Source organism: Diuraphis noxia, unplaced genomic scaffold (genome assembly GCF_037042655.1).
Source record: "Diuraphis noxia isolate RWA-SAM2 unplaced genomic scaffold, SU_Dnox_SAM2 contig0001, whole genome shotgun sequence".
Taxonomy (NCBI): Eukaryota; Metazoa; Arthropoda; class Insecta; order Hemiptera; family Aphididae; genus Diuraphis; species Diuraphis noxia.
The window spans coordinates 29125364-29143814 of NW_028301711.1; the positions used below are offsets into that span (position 1 = coordinate 29125364).

The 18451-nt window shown below is 25.0% G+C and overlaps 1 protein-coding gene across 1 annotated transcript; it reads left to right on the forward strand.

Moving 5' to 3' along the window:
- Positions 1–1768: 1768 nt before the first annotated feature.
- On the forward strand, positions 1769–18368 carry LOC107161586 (OTU domain-containing protein 5-like). The gene is made up of 9 exons (XM_015508053.2): positions 1769–2702; positions 6123–6235; positions 6426–6603; positions 6975–7130; positions 7457–7613; positions 7677–7894; positions 10359–10478; positions 10593–10776; positions 10838–18368. The coding sequence occupies exons 1-9, from the start codon at positions 2592–2594 to the stop codon at positions 10993–10995; spliced, it is 1395 nt and encodes a 464-aa protein (XP_015363539.1). The 5' UTR covers positions 1769–2591; the 3' UTR covers positions 10996–18368.
- The last annotated feature ends 83 nt before the right edge of the window (positions 18369–18451 follow it).

Here is an 18451-nt window from a genome sequence, read left to right on the forward strand (position 1 = left end):
CGAAAAAAAAATATTAATTTACTTAGGTTTCATTGTTTACAATTATAAAAAAAAATACTATCTATACATAATACATATATTCTAGTTCAGTGCATATACTATATAATTATGTGTAATAATTGTACATTAGTGCCCATAAAATAAATCGTTTCCTTAAAAACAAATACAGGCATACAGCTCATATTAATTATCATATTTATCATAGGAATTATAAATTAATAATTATACACTTTAAATATCAATTAAATAATACTATTCTTTTATTAGAATTAACTTAAAAAAAAATTTTAAAAATGATTTATTAATTTTTATCCATTTTTAAAGATCAAATTAAAAAAATTATCGAAGTTTAATTATAATTTATTGAGTTAGAACTGGTTGTAATTTTGGGAAAAAATATTATTTTCATGAAAACAAAAATTAAACATTCTCAAACTTTTTTAGTTCAATCTTTACTAATTGATATACGAGTATATATATATATATATTTTTTTTTAAAAGGTTAATATAATATTTTTTTCAAATTTTCAAAAGTTAATTTTTGAATTTTTGAAAAAAAAAATAAAGTCAGTCATTAAAATTCTAATTTGGTAATTTGATAGATATTTAGCGTAATACAGGGCAAATAATAATTTATAATACATCTATAATACTCACAGTAGATTTTTAAATGTTAAAAAAATAGTGAACATAAACTTTTAACTTAGATTTATCTAATATAATATAATCGCCATGATATTAGCACCAGAACAAAATTACTAAAAGTAGAGGAGCTGAAAATTCAGATTCTTCGAATAAATATACGGAGCATTGTAGTTGGATACAAGTGCTCCAGCACTTCCGAGACAATAATTTAAATCACATAATTTTTGGCAAGATTGTTGAGTATGTTCTATGCTTGCCTCGAATGCACCAGTCGAACGAATTTTTTCACTGATAAACAACTTATGGACAGCCGATAAAACTAAAAACACAGATGCAAGTTCCAGTTGTAAAATCAATGTTGTTAACAAAAGTTAACTTTCAAATGCCGTGCCCTGAATTTTATTCTTTCCTAAAGTCATCGCCAGAATTATTAAAACAAATTTGTTCGAGTGAAAAATATACAAGTAAATAATTTTTCTTTATAAATTATTCTTAAATGAAAAAATTTTGTTTATTATAAAAATAAGTTACTTATTAATAAATGTAAAATAAATTAAATTTGTTTGTATTCTATAAATAAAACATTACATAATTTTTCTAATGATTAATACATTTAAAAAAGTTTGTTATAATAAAAATAATAATAATTTGAATTTTTTTTGTCCCGTTCTGAATAAAAAAATATATGGTCACCTTATTTATACCAGATGGCAGATACTATCACGATTAATCACGGAAATTATACATAATTATGTAAATTTATTAAAAAGTTAATAAATATATTAAATAATAATTTGAACAAAACATAGCCTATGCCCTATTGCATCCTGGAGTCTAGGAAATAGGAATATTTAAAAGAAAAATTCATCAAAATCCGATGGATAACAACAAAGTTAAACCCGTTATAATACCCAACAACTTGGTTTGTACCGACTACCGGATGCGCCTCGGGAAGTCGGGACCATCGGCCAGCAACTACACTACTATTACAGCCCAGCCCAGTCAGCCCACAACTTACTAGTTAGTACTTAGTAGTTACTATACACTACAACAGTGGCCGGGCGGCGCAACGTGAATTCATAACCAGTAACCGCGTCTAGGCGGATTTATAGGTAACGACAAAAATCAGGGGAACCATGAAAAGTGCGTCACGGACCACCGTGAGCGATACAATCGATTGTCAACGGCAGCTCTGCGCAAACCACACTGTGTGTAATACCATAGACAAGTAAGAGCGAAGGCCGAAGGTCACTTAAAAGCGGAAGTATGCATACACACCAACACACCATAGGCCATAGGGTAATATAGTAATTGGTAATAACTAATATTACTCTTTGCCCTTTGGTGCAAACGAGCGTCGTTTCCGTCTATCACATAATACCCATTATGTGGTTACGATTAATACGAACAATAGACCGAACAGTGAACAATGAACATGGGTATATCACTTGCCCCTCGTCACCAGCTGACCATTCATTTGACGTCCATGGAAATGGTCTGTTATCATGTCACCGTCGACCTTATCAGTCCACACACAATATTTTTTATCAACTGGGATTATCAGTTCTCTTCGAACACAAATAAGTAAAAAAAAATATTATTTTAATGTATTCACTACAATATATTATTATTTGCACAATACACATACGACATACTACATGGCCGTATTAGTACCACCTACGTTTAACATTATTTGTGTGTCGTTCAACAGTCGGTAGTCATCGCAATATATTAATATATTAATATTGTAATCGTTTTAGATTAACATATTTTATTGTTTTGAATTGCGTATCTATTTGTTATCCAATCTCGACACTCCGTCACTTACCTAGTCAAGTTCACCACGGTTTTAATATTCGAAATTGTTAATTTTTTCCCGTCAATTGATTGAGTGTTTTTTCATTATTTTTTTTACCAATATATTATATACCTATATTGATTTCAACATGACGGTTTTATCGAAAAAAAAGGCTCAAGCTCTATCAGAAGAATGTGAACCTTCGTCGAGTGCACACAGTCATGCCTTACCTCTTTCTACAACCCAAGCTCATTCTCAGGTAAACAATAATTTGAGGAGTTATATTGATGAGAAATTCATTTTTCTGCTTAGTAACAAAATAAAATGGTTTGTCTAATAGGTATTACCGTACCTACTGAATTTATATTTTAATTTAGCTCCATTAGTTAGTTATCATAGGCAGTCAGATTAAAAAAGGTACCTACATTGTATGTATAAAAAGATGTGAAAAAAAACAAATAGGTAGTATAGACAAATTTTGAATAGTAGGTACTTTAATATTAAAAACATTGTGATACTCAAATTTAGTTGCATACAATTAAGTTCAGGTTTTTTCAATTTTGTAAAAATATATTTAGAACTAGAAGGTTATGGTTAGATTTGGTTGGCACATACATTCTTGAAACAAATCACATTTCTATTTGATTTTAAAATTCAAAAGTTGATAACTTATTTGTGGTTTTGTAAATATTTTTATAATGCCTTTAAGAAAATTATATCTAAAATTTTTTGGACTATTTTTAAAGTGTAAAATTCATATAGGAACTTTATTAAATAATAAATAATTATCAAGAAAAAATAAGCTGCATGAATTTTTTTATACACTGCTGATTTATTTTTATGAACAATTATGTTATTAAATTGATTTGAAATTAAGTACTTAATTGTATTTTATTGAAACTATTCAGTTATATATAGCTAATTTCCCATATTGTTATTGGTACTTAAAACTCTTTACATGTGCATGTAAGCAGTAAGAACCTACCTACTACTATTTTTATTTATTTATCTACTTAGCTTGGATTATACCTACATAATATACTTTATAAGTAGAATGGGGGCTTATATTCATTTGCATATTTATTTTAATTTATTGTATGATATTCTAAGTGAGCATAACATTTGATTTATGGCATAAAAATTTAAAGAATGAAGTACCTATAATATAGTTTTGCGTATTTTAACATTTACATATTCATTTTTTTTTTTATTTAAAGGCTTTTTTTACGATTTTAATTGTATATTTAATTTTTGGTGTATATTTTAATGTTTTTTTTAGAAAATTTTTAAATATTATATACTATTGTAAAAACTATAAGAAAAAAATATTATATTTTTTTTATAATTACAATTAATATCAAAATAAATTAATATGTATAAACTATTTTCCCAAAACTCTTAGACCTTAGATCAGTGGTTCTTAACTTTTTTCAAATTACGGAACACTTAACTTTTTATAAGATTTTCCCAGAACATAGCCGTAAAATACAACAAATGTTATACATCTTTAAAATTTTATAATATATTATAATTATAAAATTAAAATATATAGACTGGAGTATTTAGATGAAAATTGCCGTTTTAATTTCTTTGATGCCTCTGGTACTATTAGAAAGCTTTCCTCTCAAACCAAGCGAGGGAGAATTTTACAGTCATTTTCTTTTAACATTTAAATAGTTATTGCCGAGATTATTGCAATATTGTTTACTTTATCAACTCCAATATTATGTTTTTGTTTAGAAATGTATCAATTTTGTTATTAAAAAAAACCGCTACATATCTTGTAGATACACCATAAAAGTCAGTGTTTAAACAATGAAACTTATTTTTTGAATCTTTTCCCACTGATTTTAAAATTATGATGGAGCAATTATACTCAATTATACCAAGTCTATGGAAAATCTGTGTTCCGCGGAATACTGGTTAAGAACCACTGCCTTAGATCAATAATCGGTGAAATAACATACTTATACCAAGATTAGAAAATATTGATTAGGGTTATTCATCATGAACATTATTTCAGAAAAATATGTAGAAAAATATTCATGGTAGGGTTCTATAATTTAAAAAATTTTGTTCTAATTTATTTTTCATGTATATTTCAACATTTTAGTGCTTATATGCTTTACATATTTTAGATTTTTAGAGCATATTTGATTGGTTTTTAACGCATATAAATCCACACTCTACTTATTAGTTTATTAGCTTACATTTTGTTAATGAATCATCTACTGACAGAAATGTATTTAGTATTTACCTACTTTCTAGATTTTTGCTTTATAGTTATTTATATAATTTTTCTATTTTATGCCATTTTGTAACATATAATATGTATACTTTCATTTCATTATTTATATTTTATATCACATTGTATAATATAAAAAATGGTAAGTACAAGTACATTTATTTTAAATTGAAAAATAGTTTTGAATTTTAATATTGGCTTACAATAATAGATAATTAAAAATTAACAGTTATATTGTATAGACTATAGTAATACGCTATGCTTGATTTGGAAAAAATTTAGAAGGGGAACCGGGAGGGGAACTCTGCGGATGTTTGATGTACAACCATTTCACACAAAACTGTCGCATTACTGTGGGGGCTTTGTCTCCACGCCTTCCTCTAGCAACAACCGCGCCAAAACAAATAAATTTTTTCTACAGATATTTATTTAATAAAGTAGAAAATCATTTATATTTATGAATTATTTTGAAAAAAAAAAACATAAAATTAGTCAATTAATAATAAATTATGCATTAAAACAATGACTATAAATATTGATATGAACTATCTTGCATAATACAATTTCTTATTGCTGTATTATGTATTTTATAGTTATAAGAAATTTTAACAATTAATATTTTAATTGTTAGTTACTACATTTAATGATGAGAAATTACATATGATGGCGTTGAAATAGTTTGAAATTAAATCGGTTTTAAATTCTTAAACTACATAGTGCGAGCGTTTCAGCCCCATCATATAAATGTAGTATTTTATATAAATTATAGTATAATATAATATTTGTGTTCTCTATTTAAAATAAGAAACGCTTGCGGCGGCCAGCTACTGTGCATGGGCATGGCAGTACAACACTTATAGTTGACTGGGTTAGGTGACAAGGGGGTTGTTGCCTGACCGCCTCCTGATGCAATTTGGTTGCCACCGCAGGCGTTTCTTATTTTGAACAAAGTATAGGTACAATGTAAAAAAATTAAAGCTATTATATTTTGTATCAGAAAAATTTACAGTTTACTAGTTCACTACTAAATGTTGTGTTCCTAGCATTCAAAAGAATAGCAGGGATATGCTTAAAAAAAAATATGGACCCCACCTATCTGTATTCCCACTCAAATTAAGTACTCCTAATAAGTCTTATATAAATATAACTTTGTTTTGAGAACTCCTATAAAGATCAGATACTGATGTGTTATAAATTGCAATAGTGTAGCCACTTCAGGCAATAGTAAATAATATAAATAAAAATTAAGTATACTAAACAAACAAAGTTGTAAACTTTTTTTTTGAAACCACAATTAATTATTGCACTAATAATTATGAACAAAGTTCGAGCAGTTTGCCAGGTTCCTGCACTAAATTACAACATATATTTATTCTTAAATAGTTAAAAAATTTGTAAATTAATTTATTACTAATTAACTTTTTTATATTTTAGATAAACACATTAGATGATCGAATCAAGTCTCCACAAAGATGGTCCGTAGAAAATATTGAAAATGTTTTAGGTTCAAAACAAGCCAAACGCAGGATTCACCGTAGTCCTCACAGGTACTTTTATTTCAGTAGTACATATTTATGTAAAACAAGAAAGTTCTATGTTGTGAAAAATATTTGTATTGCATATCTTGTCCATTATTGCATGTTTATAGCTTAAATTATTGTACCTGATTATAATATTTAATATCCACAATACCTTCTTTCTTAAGTGTTGTTTTAATAAGTTGTTTACAATTTTAAGAAATACAAGAAATAGTAAAGGACGTGATAGAGACAATAGATCATCTCAAATTTCTGGTACTTGTCAGTGTGGAGCCACTGACTTGAATGGTCACTGTAGTTCAGATAAATGTGGATATAATAGTGAAGATGAATACGGCGAAATTCCAAAGCAATTTAATGATATGGAATGGGCTGAAGTAATTATAAATTAATTTAATATTTTAAATAGAAATAAATATAACTTATTTACAAGCATTAATTATGTTCTATATTTAGTTATAATATATTTATATTATGGATTATGAATACTTAAATATATTTTACATATATATATTTTTGATTTACACATTAAACATTATTACCATAAACCAAATTAATTATTTATGCAGAGTTAGGTATCTACTATAATATTCCCGCATAAGTTGTAAAATTACATTTAGTATAGTCTTACTTAATTATAAAAATGTCCTAAAGGTTTCTGTGTGAATGTTTTCTCTAAATTTTCAATCAAAATTTAGTGACGGTTTAATTTGTGAATACTTAACAACATACATTTTATAAATTTCAGCAAGATCGTATTTTTGAGAAAAAGTTGAAAAAATGTGATCTTATTTTAAAACAAATGAAAGATGATGGTGCATGTCTTTTTAGAGCTGTATCAGATCAATTATATGGTGACCAAGATATGCACGATATAGTTCGCAAACAATGCATGGATTATGTTGTGAGTAATTTGTATAGTTGAACAAATATGTTTTACTTATTTATTGATTTTGTTGTATTAAATTAATTAAATTCTTTTGAATTTAATTTTTTGTATTTTTCATACTGATTGTATAATTTCAATTTTATTTTTGAAAATTTCATCACCATGAGATTTTTTATCATAAATATTCTGCTTGATTAAGAAATTAAATTAGTCATCTTCAATTATTTTTAATCTCTTGAATTCAGTTTTTAAATTCAATTAAAATCTATATCTCCTATTTGTTTAACATACATTTAATTGTACTTAAAAACTATATCTAATTAATGTTAAATATTTTTTAGTCAAGCAATAAAGATTACTATATGCAGTATGTTACTGAAGATTTCAATACATATATTGCTCGAAAAAGACTAGAAGGAACTCATGGAAACCATGTTGAAATACATGCTATGTCTGAGTTATATAACCGTCCAATTGAAGTTTATTGTTATGATATTGGTAAATTAATTTAACTTTAAAATTTTAAAATTTATGTTTTAAATATTATTTTAATTTTTTTAGAACCAATAAACATTTTTAATAGTGGTAATATATCAGAGTCTTCTAATCCACCAATAAGATTATCTTATCAAAGAGGAAGTCATTATAATAGTATTGTAGATCCACATAAGGCAACAATTGGTATAGGATTAGGATTACCAAGTTTTTCCCCTGGTTCAGCTGATAAAAAATTGTTAACTGATGCTGTTCGTCAAAGTGAAGATTACATGTTAGAACAGGTATATTGTACATAAAAATTTACAGATATAAGTAGTGATAGGAATAATCAAATGATTCGACTATTTAAAAAATCAATACAATAATAAAAAGTAATGATTTACATGAATATTATATTATTATGTATTATGTGATGTATACAGGGTGATTTTTTTTATCATGAACCACTAATTATGTTTCCATAATATGTTTTTCATATCAATGTTTTTGAAAATATTTTTTTACAAAGTTTCATGTTGTTAAAAAACAACGTTTTTATGAAAAAATTATGTTTTTAAATATTTTTTATCCTTATAATTTTTTTTTAAGTTTTTACTTTTTTGAATGACAACCTAGAGTTTTAATTTCATATTCCAAAGCAGAATATTTTTCTAAGTATTTTGATACGTAAAAATTGAATTTTGGACGAGTAGTTTATGAGTTATAAGTATTTAAAGTTTAGATTGGTAGAGTGGAGTGGTACGGGGTTACCCCGCAAAATGTTTTTCCACTACTACACTTCTCTAAACTTTAAATACTTATAACTCATAAACTACTCGTCCAAAATTCAATTTTTACGTATCAAAATACTTAGAAAAATATTCTGCTTTGGAATATGAAATTAAAACTCTAGGTTGTCATTCAAAAAAGTAAAAAACTTAAAAAAAATATAAGGATAAAAAATATTAAAAACATAATTTTTTAATAAAAACGTCGTTTTTTAACAACATAAAATTTTGTAAAAAAATATTTTTAAAAACATTGATACTTTTTGAAATAATGAGTGGTTCATGATAAAAAAAATCACCCTGTATAAGTATGTTGTACTGTATGTTAAAATTTAAAATGTATAGTATTACAATTATTAATATATGCAAATTAAACAAAAGTTATAAAACCAAATTTACTTTATAATTAAAATTCAATATTTGTGTTACTGTTTAAAAAAATAATAAAATTCAAGTTTTTTGGGTAAAGTCTATTCCTACAGTTGTTAGTTATTTGACTTGCCTTAGAAAACAAGTGTTCTGATTGAACAGATGTTGTGGGAAACTGGGAACACTTAAGTATTTCATTTGCAATCTATATATAATTCTAGAAAAGTATTTTTGTCGTTTTTCCTAAAATCCAGTGGAGTTTGTTTACGGTTTAAATATGTAAATATGGCATTTCTAAATACAGTAGAACCTAGATTATCCGTCCCTCTATTAACCATTTTCGAGTTTAATTGTCAGGCGCCACACTTGCATAGACTACTTGCACATTGTAATAAATATTATCTCTTTGTGTCTGAGTAGGTTTCCCAAATTTTTCCGGCAATATCCTCTAGATAAGCGATAGGTACATATGTATTTTATATACATTTTATGGGTGAGATAAAAACAGTTAATTTCGACAGTTATCGTATTTTGTTTTTGAAAATGTTTGTAATTATTGTAAATAATAAAAAATTTTAATAAATTAAAAAATTATAATAATAATGTACCGATGAGTAATAGTACCTACCTAATTATATCAATATGCATGTTATAATTATTAAAAAATAATAATAAATAATATTATAATATGTATGTTTAGACGCAGACTGGTAAAAAAATGGCAAGGATGCTATATAATTTAAAAGGCAAATAAAAAAAATTGTTTGGGGCAAATTTAAAATATGTAGTTATTTATAAAACATTAAAATATTTTATTTTAATTTAATAAATCATTAAATACATAAAAACTTAAAACGGTACTAAGTTACAAGAAACATTCAAACAAAATTGTACAATATAAAATTAAAAACAAATCAGATCAAATATACTTTAGAACAAGGGATGAGGGATGAGTATCTGAGATGATGAGTAGATGAGCATCCCAGCCAGTCCGTGCCTGAATATGGATTCGTAATTCTGTTTAGCTTATGAAAATCAAAATAATTCAATAATGAAATTTAATTCATTGAAAACTATTTCAGTTTATTCAATACACGCGTATCATCATTCGAATATTTGATTATATTTTTTTCGATTACTAATTGTTCTATTATTCTCATCATTAAATATAAGTATTTCAAATGTATACTATAGACAGTACTTGTTAGCAACTAATAATTATGCCAAAAATGTCCAAATAAAAAATATATATAATTATTCATTAACTAGTGTTACTATTAGGTAATAAATTGAGAAGCATGAAAAAAAGTATTAATATATTTTAATGATTATTTATGCGACCTAGCATTAATGTCTTGCATATTAAAAGTTGTAATAATATATATATATAGTTTATTTCATTATGGTAGTTTTTATTTAATTTTAACTAATTATATAGTAATTTCAATTAATTACTGTTAAAGTGTTTATGGTTTTAAATAATGGTTATTAATTACTAAGATTTTTTCAATAAATGCTTATAAATATTTATTTATTTTTCATGAAGAAGCCTTATGTTTCTACATTATTGTATGGTCATGCAATAATAATATAATTTTGATATGTACAGACAATGTTAGAAGATAAACTCAGAGCTACAGATTGGGAAGCCACAAATGATACAATTGAAGAACAAATAGCACGTGAAAGTTATTTACAATTTTTAAAAGATAATGAAAAACGAAATAAAGTAAGTTTTCAAATTTAAATGTTGATTATGGTTAATATTAAAAATTAATACTAAAAAAAAAAAACAAAAATATGTACAATATACTTATATTATTATAACTTTTAATAATTACAGAATGATAAAGAGTCATCAGCCACATCAACTGCCACTTCTGCATCTATCATTAAATCATATCAATCTCGAACTTCGCCTCAAAGATATTCAGTAGGACCTAAAACCCCACCTAATTTATCTCCTCGTAAGGATCGTTCAGAAATAGAAAATCAATCATTTGTCACATTACCTCCACATCTTTTTGGTAAATATATTTTAATTGCAAAAATTATTACTTTATCTTAAAATTTATCTTTATCACTAAGGAATGTCAAAATGGGAAGACTTTGATATCCTAACAAAAGTGTTGGCCACTTCACAACAAGAGTATCTTGACAATTTAAAAAGACAACGCGATGAACACAAAGAAGAAGGAGATAAGAAATATTTATATGATACAGAAAAACCATCTACTTCTCAATGAAATTAAAAAATAATGATGAAGTTGATAAGATACACATTATCATCAAAATTAACAATTTTTTTCTTGCCATTTCTTTTTTTCTTATAATTTTTATTTTAATCTACCATGAGCTTTAATATTTTGCCTGGATGGCCTCAAGCAGTATTTCATTGTTCACTTATTTTTCATTCAATCAAATTTGTATATTTATAAATCAAAATAATTTTTTTAATTTTAATTGTTTAGGTACTTGTTTGTGATTATATACTCCTAACTGCTTACAATTTATCATTCTGTCATTTGTAAACTTTATGTCAGGTTAGATTAGGTTAAACTTGAATAACTTTTTTTGTTGCTCTGGGCGTATGTAATTTGCGCCAAAATCAACCAAAAAAAAAAAAAATATATGTAATTTGCGCCACATCCAAAAATGTATTTTGGTAATTTGCGCCTAATAAAATTAAATAAAAAGGAATTATGTAATCTGTTCCCTAGAGTATACCTACTAAAATTGTAATTTGCGCCATTGTTCATCTTATTAAAATTGTAATTTGCGCCAGTTATATTATAATAATATAAATAACTCCATGTTTATTAAATATGTAAATTATCGTTAAGTAATAAAACCAGGGGCGTCATTTCAGGTTTTTTTTCGGGTGTGCGAAGTTTCAAGCAGGCCATTTTGAAATTTAACCAGGCCATATAAAAATAGATTAGATATACATACGTATATGTATATTATCCTGCCTTCAATTATTTCCATACATTATAGACCAGTTATTACAATTTGATTTTAATCATAAAAATGATTGTGCATTCGTGGCTCGCGCATTATTTTAGGCTTCAGCAAGGCGCAGGCCAATTGTAACATTCTAAAAGTAAGGGGTGCAACTGCACACCCTGCCGCCCCCAAATGACGCCCCTGAATAAAACATATTATAAAAATCAGTCATATTCAACTCGTAATTATAAATAAATGTATATAAAAAATCAAACTCCATGCATATTAAACATCTAAATTGTCGTTAATTAATAAAACATATAAAAATCAGTCATAATTAAAAATAATTCGACAATATTGAGACGATATTATGTGACACGCGTCGGACGCATCGGTACGCATCGGTACGTATTATTGTATATTCTATGCGATATCACTAAATTTATCTGCTAGTAAATTCCAACTGCTATTAAAGTTGAAAGTGTGGCGCAAATTACATATTCTATTTAGTTTTCTTTAGTGGCGCAAAATACATGTTATATTTTTATATTTTGGCGCAAATTACATACGTACTTAAATGTACCTATTCGTGGCGCAAATTACAAGTAATAAAAATGGCGCAAAATACCATCTCCCGTTGCTCTGATATCAACAAAAATATCAATGATATTTCTCATCCAAAATTCTGCTTTTTATGTGGTGGAAATTTCGTTTCTTAGTTATGTCTGTAGCCTTCTGGTTTCTTTTTCACGTAAAACATTCTATAGGAAATATTCAAATTTTCAATGTTTATTTATATTTAATATTTGGAATATTATTTATTAATTATATCACTATTAATCTTATACATTTTATTATGGTTATTTACTTTTAATTAAAAGTTGTGTAACATAAATATAAAAAAAAAATGTTATAGTGATAGATAAATTGTGTAGGTGACAAATTTTATAATGTGTGGTGGTAGGAAATAGCAAACAAGTACCATTGTTTAGGAAAAATTTAAATGATATATTCAATTGAAAATTGTTTAATCATTTTTATTAAGCTAAATTTCAGACTAATAATTGAATAAGAATAAATTTTAAAGAACTTGTGATTAACGATAACTAACAAACACATAATTTTCATTTATTATATAGACCAGGGGTGGCCAACAGGTCAACTACAAAATTATTTTGAGTTGATCGTGAGTCCCTTCATTCATTAAATATAAATTAATAAATTACTTTCATTTTTCATTTGTTATTTATTAAATCCTGGTAAATCAATGTTAATTGCAACAAACCAGAAAACTCAAGTATTATTACAAGTCCATTTAAGGTGGCCACCCTAAGTATAATAATAATATTGTAAAGTTATATTATTGTTATGATATAATATTACGTTTCATTGTTATTAATTGTCTAAATTAATGAAAATCAAATATTAAATGAAAGTTGCTCATGGTAGGTTAAAATATGTAGTCTTATTTAATTTAATTCATTTTTATCCACCTAAGTTATATAGTTTTTATTTTCTGCATTTTTAAAACATTTGCTGTACTTGATGACAAATAGTGCATAAGATAAATTAATTGAGGGTGGACTATAGCCATTTAGATTTTAGTAAAGTAAGATGTATTTAAGTTACATTATAATATTTAAATTTATTGATTTAAAATTAATTCTATTTAATACTTTATGAATAAGGCCCTCATTTTTGTGCATCAAATCTTTGAACTACCTACAGTTAAAATGTTAAAAGGAGCAGAATTAGGAAAGAGCAATTTTTTCAGTCTAGATATTTCAAATTATATTTCCATTCCTATTTACTTTATACTAGCTAACCCTGATCTGTGCACGTCATCAACATTGCAAAAAAAATAATAAATAATTGATTTTAAATTGGTGGATAGTAATAACTAGGGCATAGAACTTGGAACTCTAAATATGCCAGCACTTATGCACTTAAAAATTTTTTTAGTGAATTTATTTAAAATTATTAATAAAATTAATACCATGTAAAACAAATCAAAAAAAATACATAATTTAAATATATATTGTACCATAGCCATATGAACTAAATACATTTTTCTTCATTTTATATTTCTTCTTCTGTCACTAAAAAGAAAAAAAAATAATTAGGATAGTTTAATAAAAATCATTTCCCTCTGCAAGTGCTTCTAGGAAAAACGTGTGCCCGCGGAAAGGCAAAAACCATATTATGGGTACAATAAAAATTAAAAATAAACAATTTTTTTATCCTAACATTTCGATTGTATTTTTTGAAATAAAAACGCCAGTGTGGAAAATTTGATTTAAGTTAAATATGTCTTTAAAAGTGAAAAATTGCCTATAAAAGTGTAAAATATATCCTAAAAACAAAAATTACTCAAAATATGCATTTATATCCAAAATAAAATTTCAAAACTAGCTGAGTAAAAAAAGCTTGAAACGTTTTTGTTTAAATAAATATGGAAATGCTTCAAGTCCTCTGCCCTAGTTACTACTAATAAGTAACCCTTTTTTCCTACAGGTTGCCAACATAAATAAATAGGATTTATGTATGGTTTTAATAGAGCTGTCAAGCTAAAATAATTGATTTAATCTATTATCCAAAACAGAGATTAACAAATTATTTCTTTTGAGTACCCCTCGTGCTTATTTTTGATCTGTTATAAATATTCAAAATATCAATACATATTTACTTACAATAATGTATAAAACTAATAATTTAGTTGTATTTAATAGCATATTTAGTACCTATTCACAAGGCTGGGTACGTTCACTATTCTTTTTAAACTCCTTAAATGAATATAGAAAAATTTAAGTTAAGTTTAATGTTATAAGTTACTTTTCTTTTTTTTTAACTTGTAGAAGTTACAAGTTAATTACAAAATAAGACTTACTAGCTACTACTACTACTAACTTAACTTAGTTCTAAATTACTTTTAGATTCTGAGCGGAACAATAAATGTATTGATTTTAGAATGGAGTTTTTAAATAAAATAAAATTAAGGAAGTGAGAATTTTTAAGCAAAATTGGTTTTTGAGAACAACAATTTTAGATATTGGTATAACCTCTAAAAATATTTACTGCAGATACATGAAATTTCACTGAATGTTTAAACTGGCATTTCTATATTTAATTCAATTTTGAAATTACATATTTTAAATCTTTTTAAGTTATTTATAAACATTTGAAATGTTCATTTTTTTTTCTAAAAATGTCTGAAAACAAATTTTACTCGTTAAGTGAAAATGCTTCAAAATTTAAGACAAGGCTCCTAATTTTTGTTTCAGTGGTAGTTAAAAAATATTAAAAATACATTGGCATGTTTTTTTTATAACCGCTTAAAATGTTCAAATTTTGACAAAATTTACAAAATTGTAATTTACAGTTAATTTTTACTTGTAGTTGTTAAAAATGTATAAACCATTTAACTTTAATAGCTAAGGATTGAAAATGTAAAATAAAGTTTTACACTAGTAGTTAATTCTACAAAAAAAAATCTAAAAACTATGATATGAACACAGTTTTTTTCAGTTCAAATTTGGATGAAATTACATATTAAATAACCAAGAACAAAAATTTAAGTAATAATGCTATAATTTAAAAATATTATTTATTGGTACTTGAAATTTCTATAGTATACTTTTTATTCTAATTTTAATAGTTAATGTTGTTAATGACTTAAATTAATACTTTATTATAAATTTTATATATTATGAATAACTAAATGAGTTGGGCACATCATAAATTGATTAATTTGGAATTTATTTTATACCTATCTTTTTTTTTTTTCAAATAATAATATAATGAATATAGTATCATATATCCTAGACCAGCGGTTCCTAACCTTTTTGAGACTATTACCCATAAGTCAAGTTAGATATTAACAAATACCCCCGACCCAAAAAAAAGTATTGAGTAAAAAAAAAAAACAAAACAAAATATATATTAATACAATTTCATTTACAGTCATAATACACATGTGTAAATGTATAATAAGTACTTAAAATACAAATAAATAGTTTAACTTTCACCCCCCAAAAATTGTGTTTTTACCCCTTAGGGGGTATTTACCCCCAGGTTGGGAACCGCTGTCCTAGACTGACAAACCATCTCCATTCAGAATCGTTTTTCATATTATACAATGATGTTATATCATTGAATTCAAATTTAATATTATTAATTGCAGTAACCCACTTGTAACCTACTGTACAGTAGAATGATATACACGTATCCTTGTTTTTTCATATAAAAGTAAAATGTATACCTTTTTTTAATGCTAACATAACTTAGTAATTTATAGAGGTCTTACAGTTTTAAATAATTGTATTTATTAAAATGATTTGCTGTAAGTACATAATATTATATACTTAGATACTTTAATCAATTAAAATCCAATAAATTAATTATTTTTATGTATTTGTTTACCTATAGGTCACAACTACCTATACTAAATTGCAATTACCTAATTAATTATTATAATATAATTGTAATACTCATATATTGGCATATTGCCTACTTTTAAGTCTTAATATCAAATATTATTCAGCTCAGTTGTAATTCCATGAATGAATACAAATGTAATAAATATTAACCATTAATAATATAGTCTAAACGTCTAAAGAATATACAAACATGTATAAGATATTGATTAAATATTTAAATTGATATATTTTAATTTTCTTAATGAAGCATATATTCTACTAACATACTTCTAAATAAAAAGTAATTTGCTATGTAACTTATTTAAAAGTAACTTAACTCATCAAAATCCAGCCTTGCCTATTGACATAAAATAATAATAAAATAAATATAATTTGTTTCTAACTGCCTATCTATCGAAAGTACAGCCGGCACATCTTTGTCATCTTTTTTTGATTCATATTATGTTAAATTCCAATGGTATTGATAAAATAACACTAAAATTTTTATATCTATTATATCTGTAATAACTAGTAACTATTTATTAGAAAACTTAATAATCTCAATGAAATAAAATTGAAAATGTGCATGCTATTCAGTCTCCAAACGTGCAATTTTAATATAAATATAAATTTGTGTAAATTAATGTAATTCACCTTTTCACTTGATTTAAATTTTTAAGTTTCAGAAAGTGCACTAAAAAACAACAGTAATTTATAATATATGCAACTAAAATTGCTGTATTATAAATTCATTAAACTGCTCAAATATACAATAAAAAATCTTAAATTTTATAATAAAAACATATTTGTCAATAACCATTATTTTTATCGTCTTACTTTTTTATAAGATTTAGCCATATTGATAATTTTATAAAACTTAAAAATGAAACTTTTAAACTTTCAAATAACTTTTATTTTTGTCAACAAAAAAATTTGGTAGGTACTTCATAATTAACAAAAATTTAAGACTCTTGTTTATTCTAAAATATGCAATAATATAAAAAATAATATCCTATTACCATGTTGAACACTTTCAAAGAAGTGTTATTGAAGTTGAATAAATTATTTATTGCTTATTCATTTGATAATTTTATCACTTTATTCACCCACAAGAATTGTTTCACAGAGATATAAAAATCACTTATTTTAATTTCTGGTTGTAAATATCTTTTTAATGTACATTGTTTTTATGTGATTAAAATTTCAACAGTTTAAGCTATGTATGTACAATAACATTAGTATGCAGTGAATGTAAAATTGTAGCAATTTTACCGACAATGTGTTCACGTGGTTATGATTTAATCATATTACTATCAAGTAAATATAATTTTATATGTCGGGTCACATGAATAATTACTTATTAATTATTTATTATTCAATGCACCAATGAGCTAAGGGTCCCTTAAACATAAAACATGATTAAATCACTTAATAGCCCATATTCATTTTAGTAAAGCATTAATCTATTTTTTCTATTACTTGACATTAATGTATTTAATAAGAATGTAAATCTTATATTTGACACGTTTTCAATTTTGTGATATAAATTACACTTTATCATAGTATTAGAAATATTGTACAGATTATGCTATTATTTGTTCATCTGAAATGTATGAAACACAGTCATATTTCTATAATATTAAAAAAAAAATTATAATTTAGTACCTATTGTGATTGTAATAATTATTTGATTATAATATAAGTTAGTTTAATTGATACATTTTTATAGAGCACGTATTTTTGATAAATTTAATTTAACTCTTGTTTTATCATGCAATTATTGAGATATTTGTGTTGTGTTGATAGTTTGTGTATAATACTGAACATCACATTATTAACTATTATCAATTATACTTACAAATATACAATAGTATTTATATTTTTTAGTTAAATATTATATTTCTGCCCACATTGTATATGACATGCATTTATTATATGACCTGTACAAGAGTTCTTTAAGAACCTTTGCTATAGCCTTATAGGCTATAATTAGATCTGTGATTGACAAGTAGGTGTATTGCACTTGTACTGTATAGAAAAACTAAGGAAGAAAAGTATTTTTAAAAACTTTATTTTATTTTTTTGAATAAATGAATCACAAATATTAAAATATTTTTCATTATTATAAATTACAATATACTGTAAATTACATTAAGTCTCTGGCAGTATTTTATAAATTATTTGATCTGCTATATTTTAGGTATGTACAAAATATATAAATATGTATCAAAATAAACATTTGAAATAACAATTCAAAATGAAGTGTTTTTAAATAAACAATCAAGACTTGTGTTTCAGGTTGATTTATCCATTACCTACTAAAAATGTTTTTTCATAATTT

Coding starts and splice junctions, on each gene's coding strand:
- LOC107161586 (XM_015508053.2), top strand. CDS start 2,592: ATGACGGTTTTATCGAAAAAAAAGGCTCAAGCTCTATCAGAAGAATGT. Junction 6,236..6,425: donor ATTCACCGTAGTCCTCACAG/GTACTTTTATTT, acceptor TACAATTTTAAG/AAATACAAGAAATAGTAAAG. Junction 10,479..10,592: donor ATAATGAAAAACGAAATAAA/GTAAGTTTTCAA, acceptor TAATAATTACAG/AATGATAAAGAGTCATCAGC.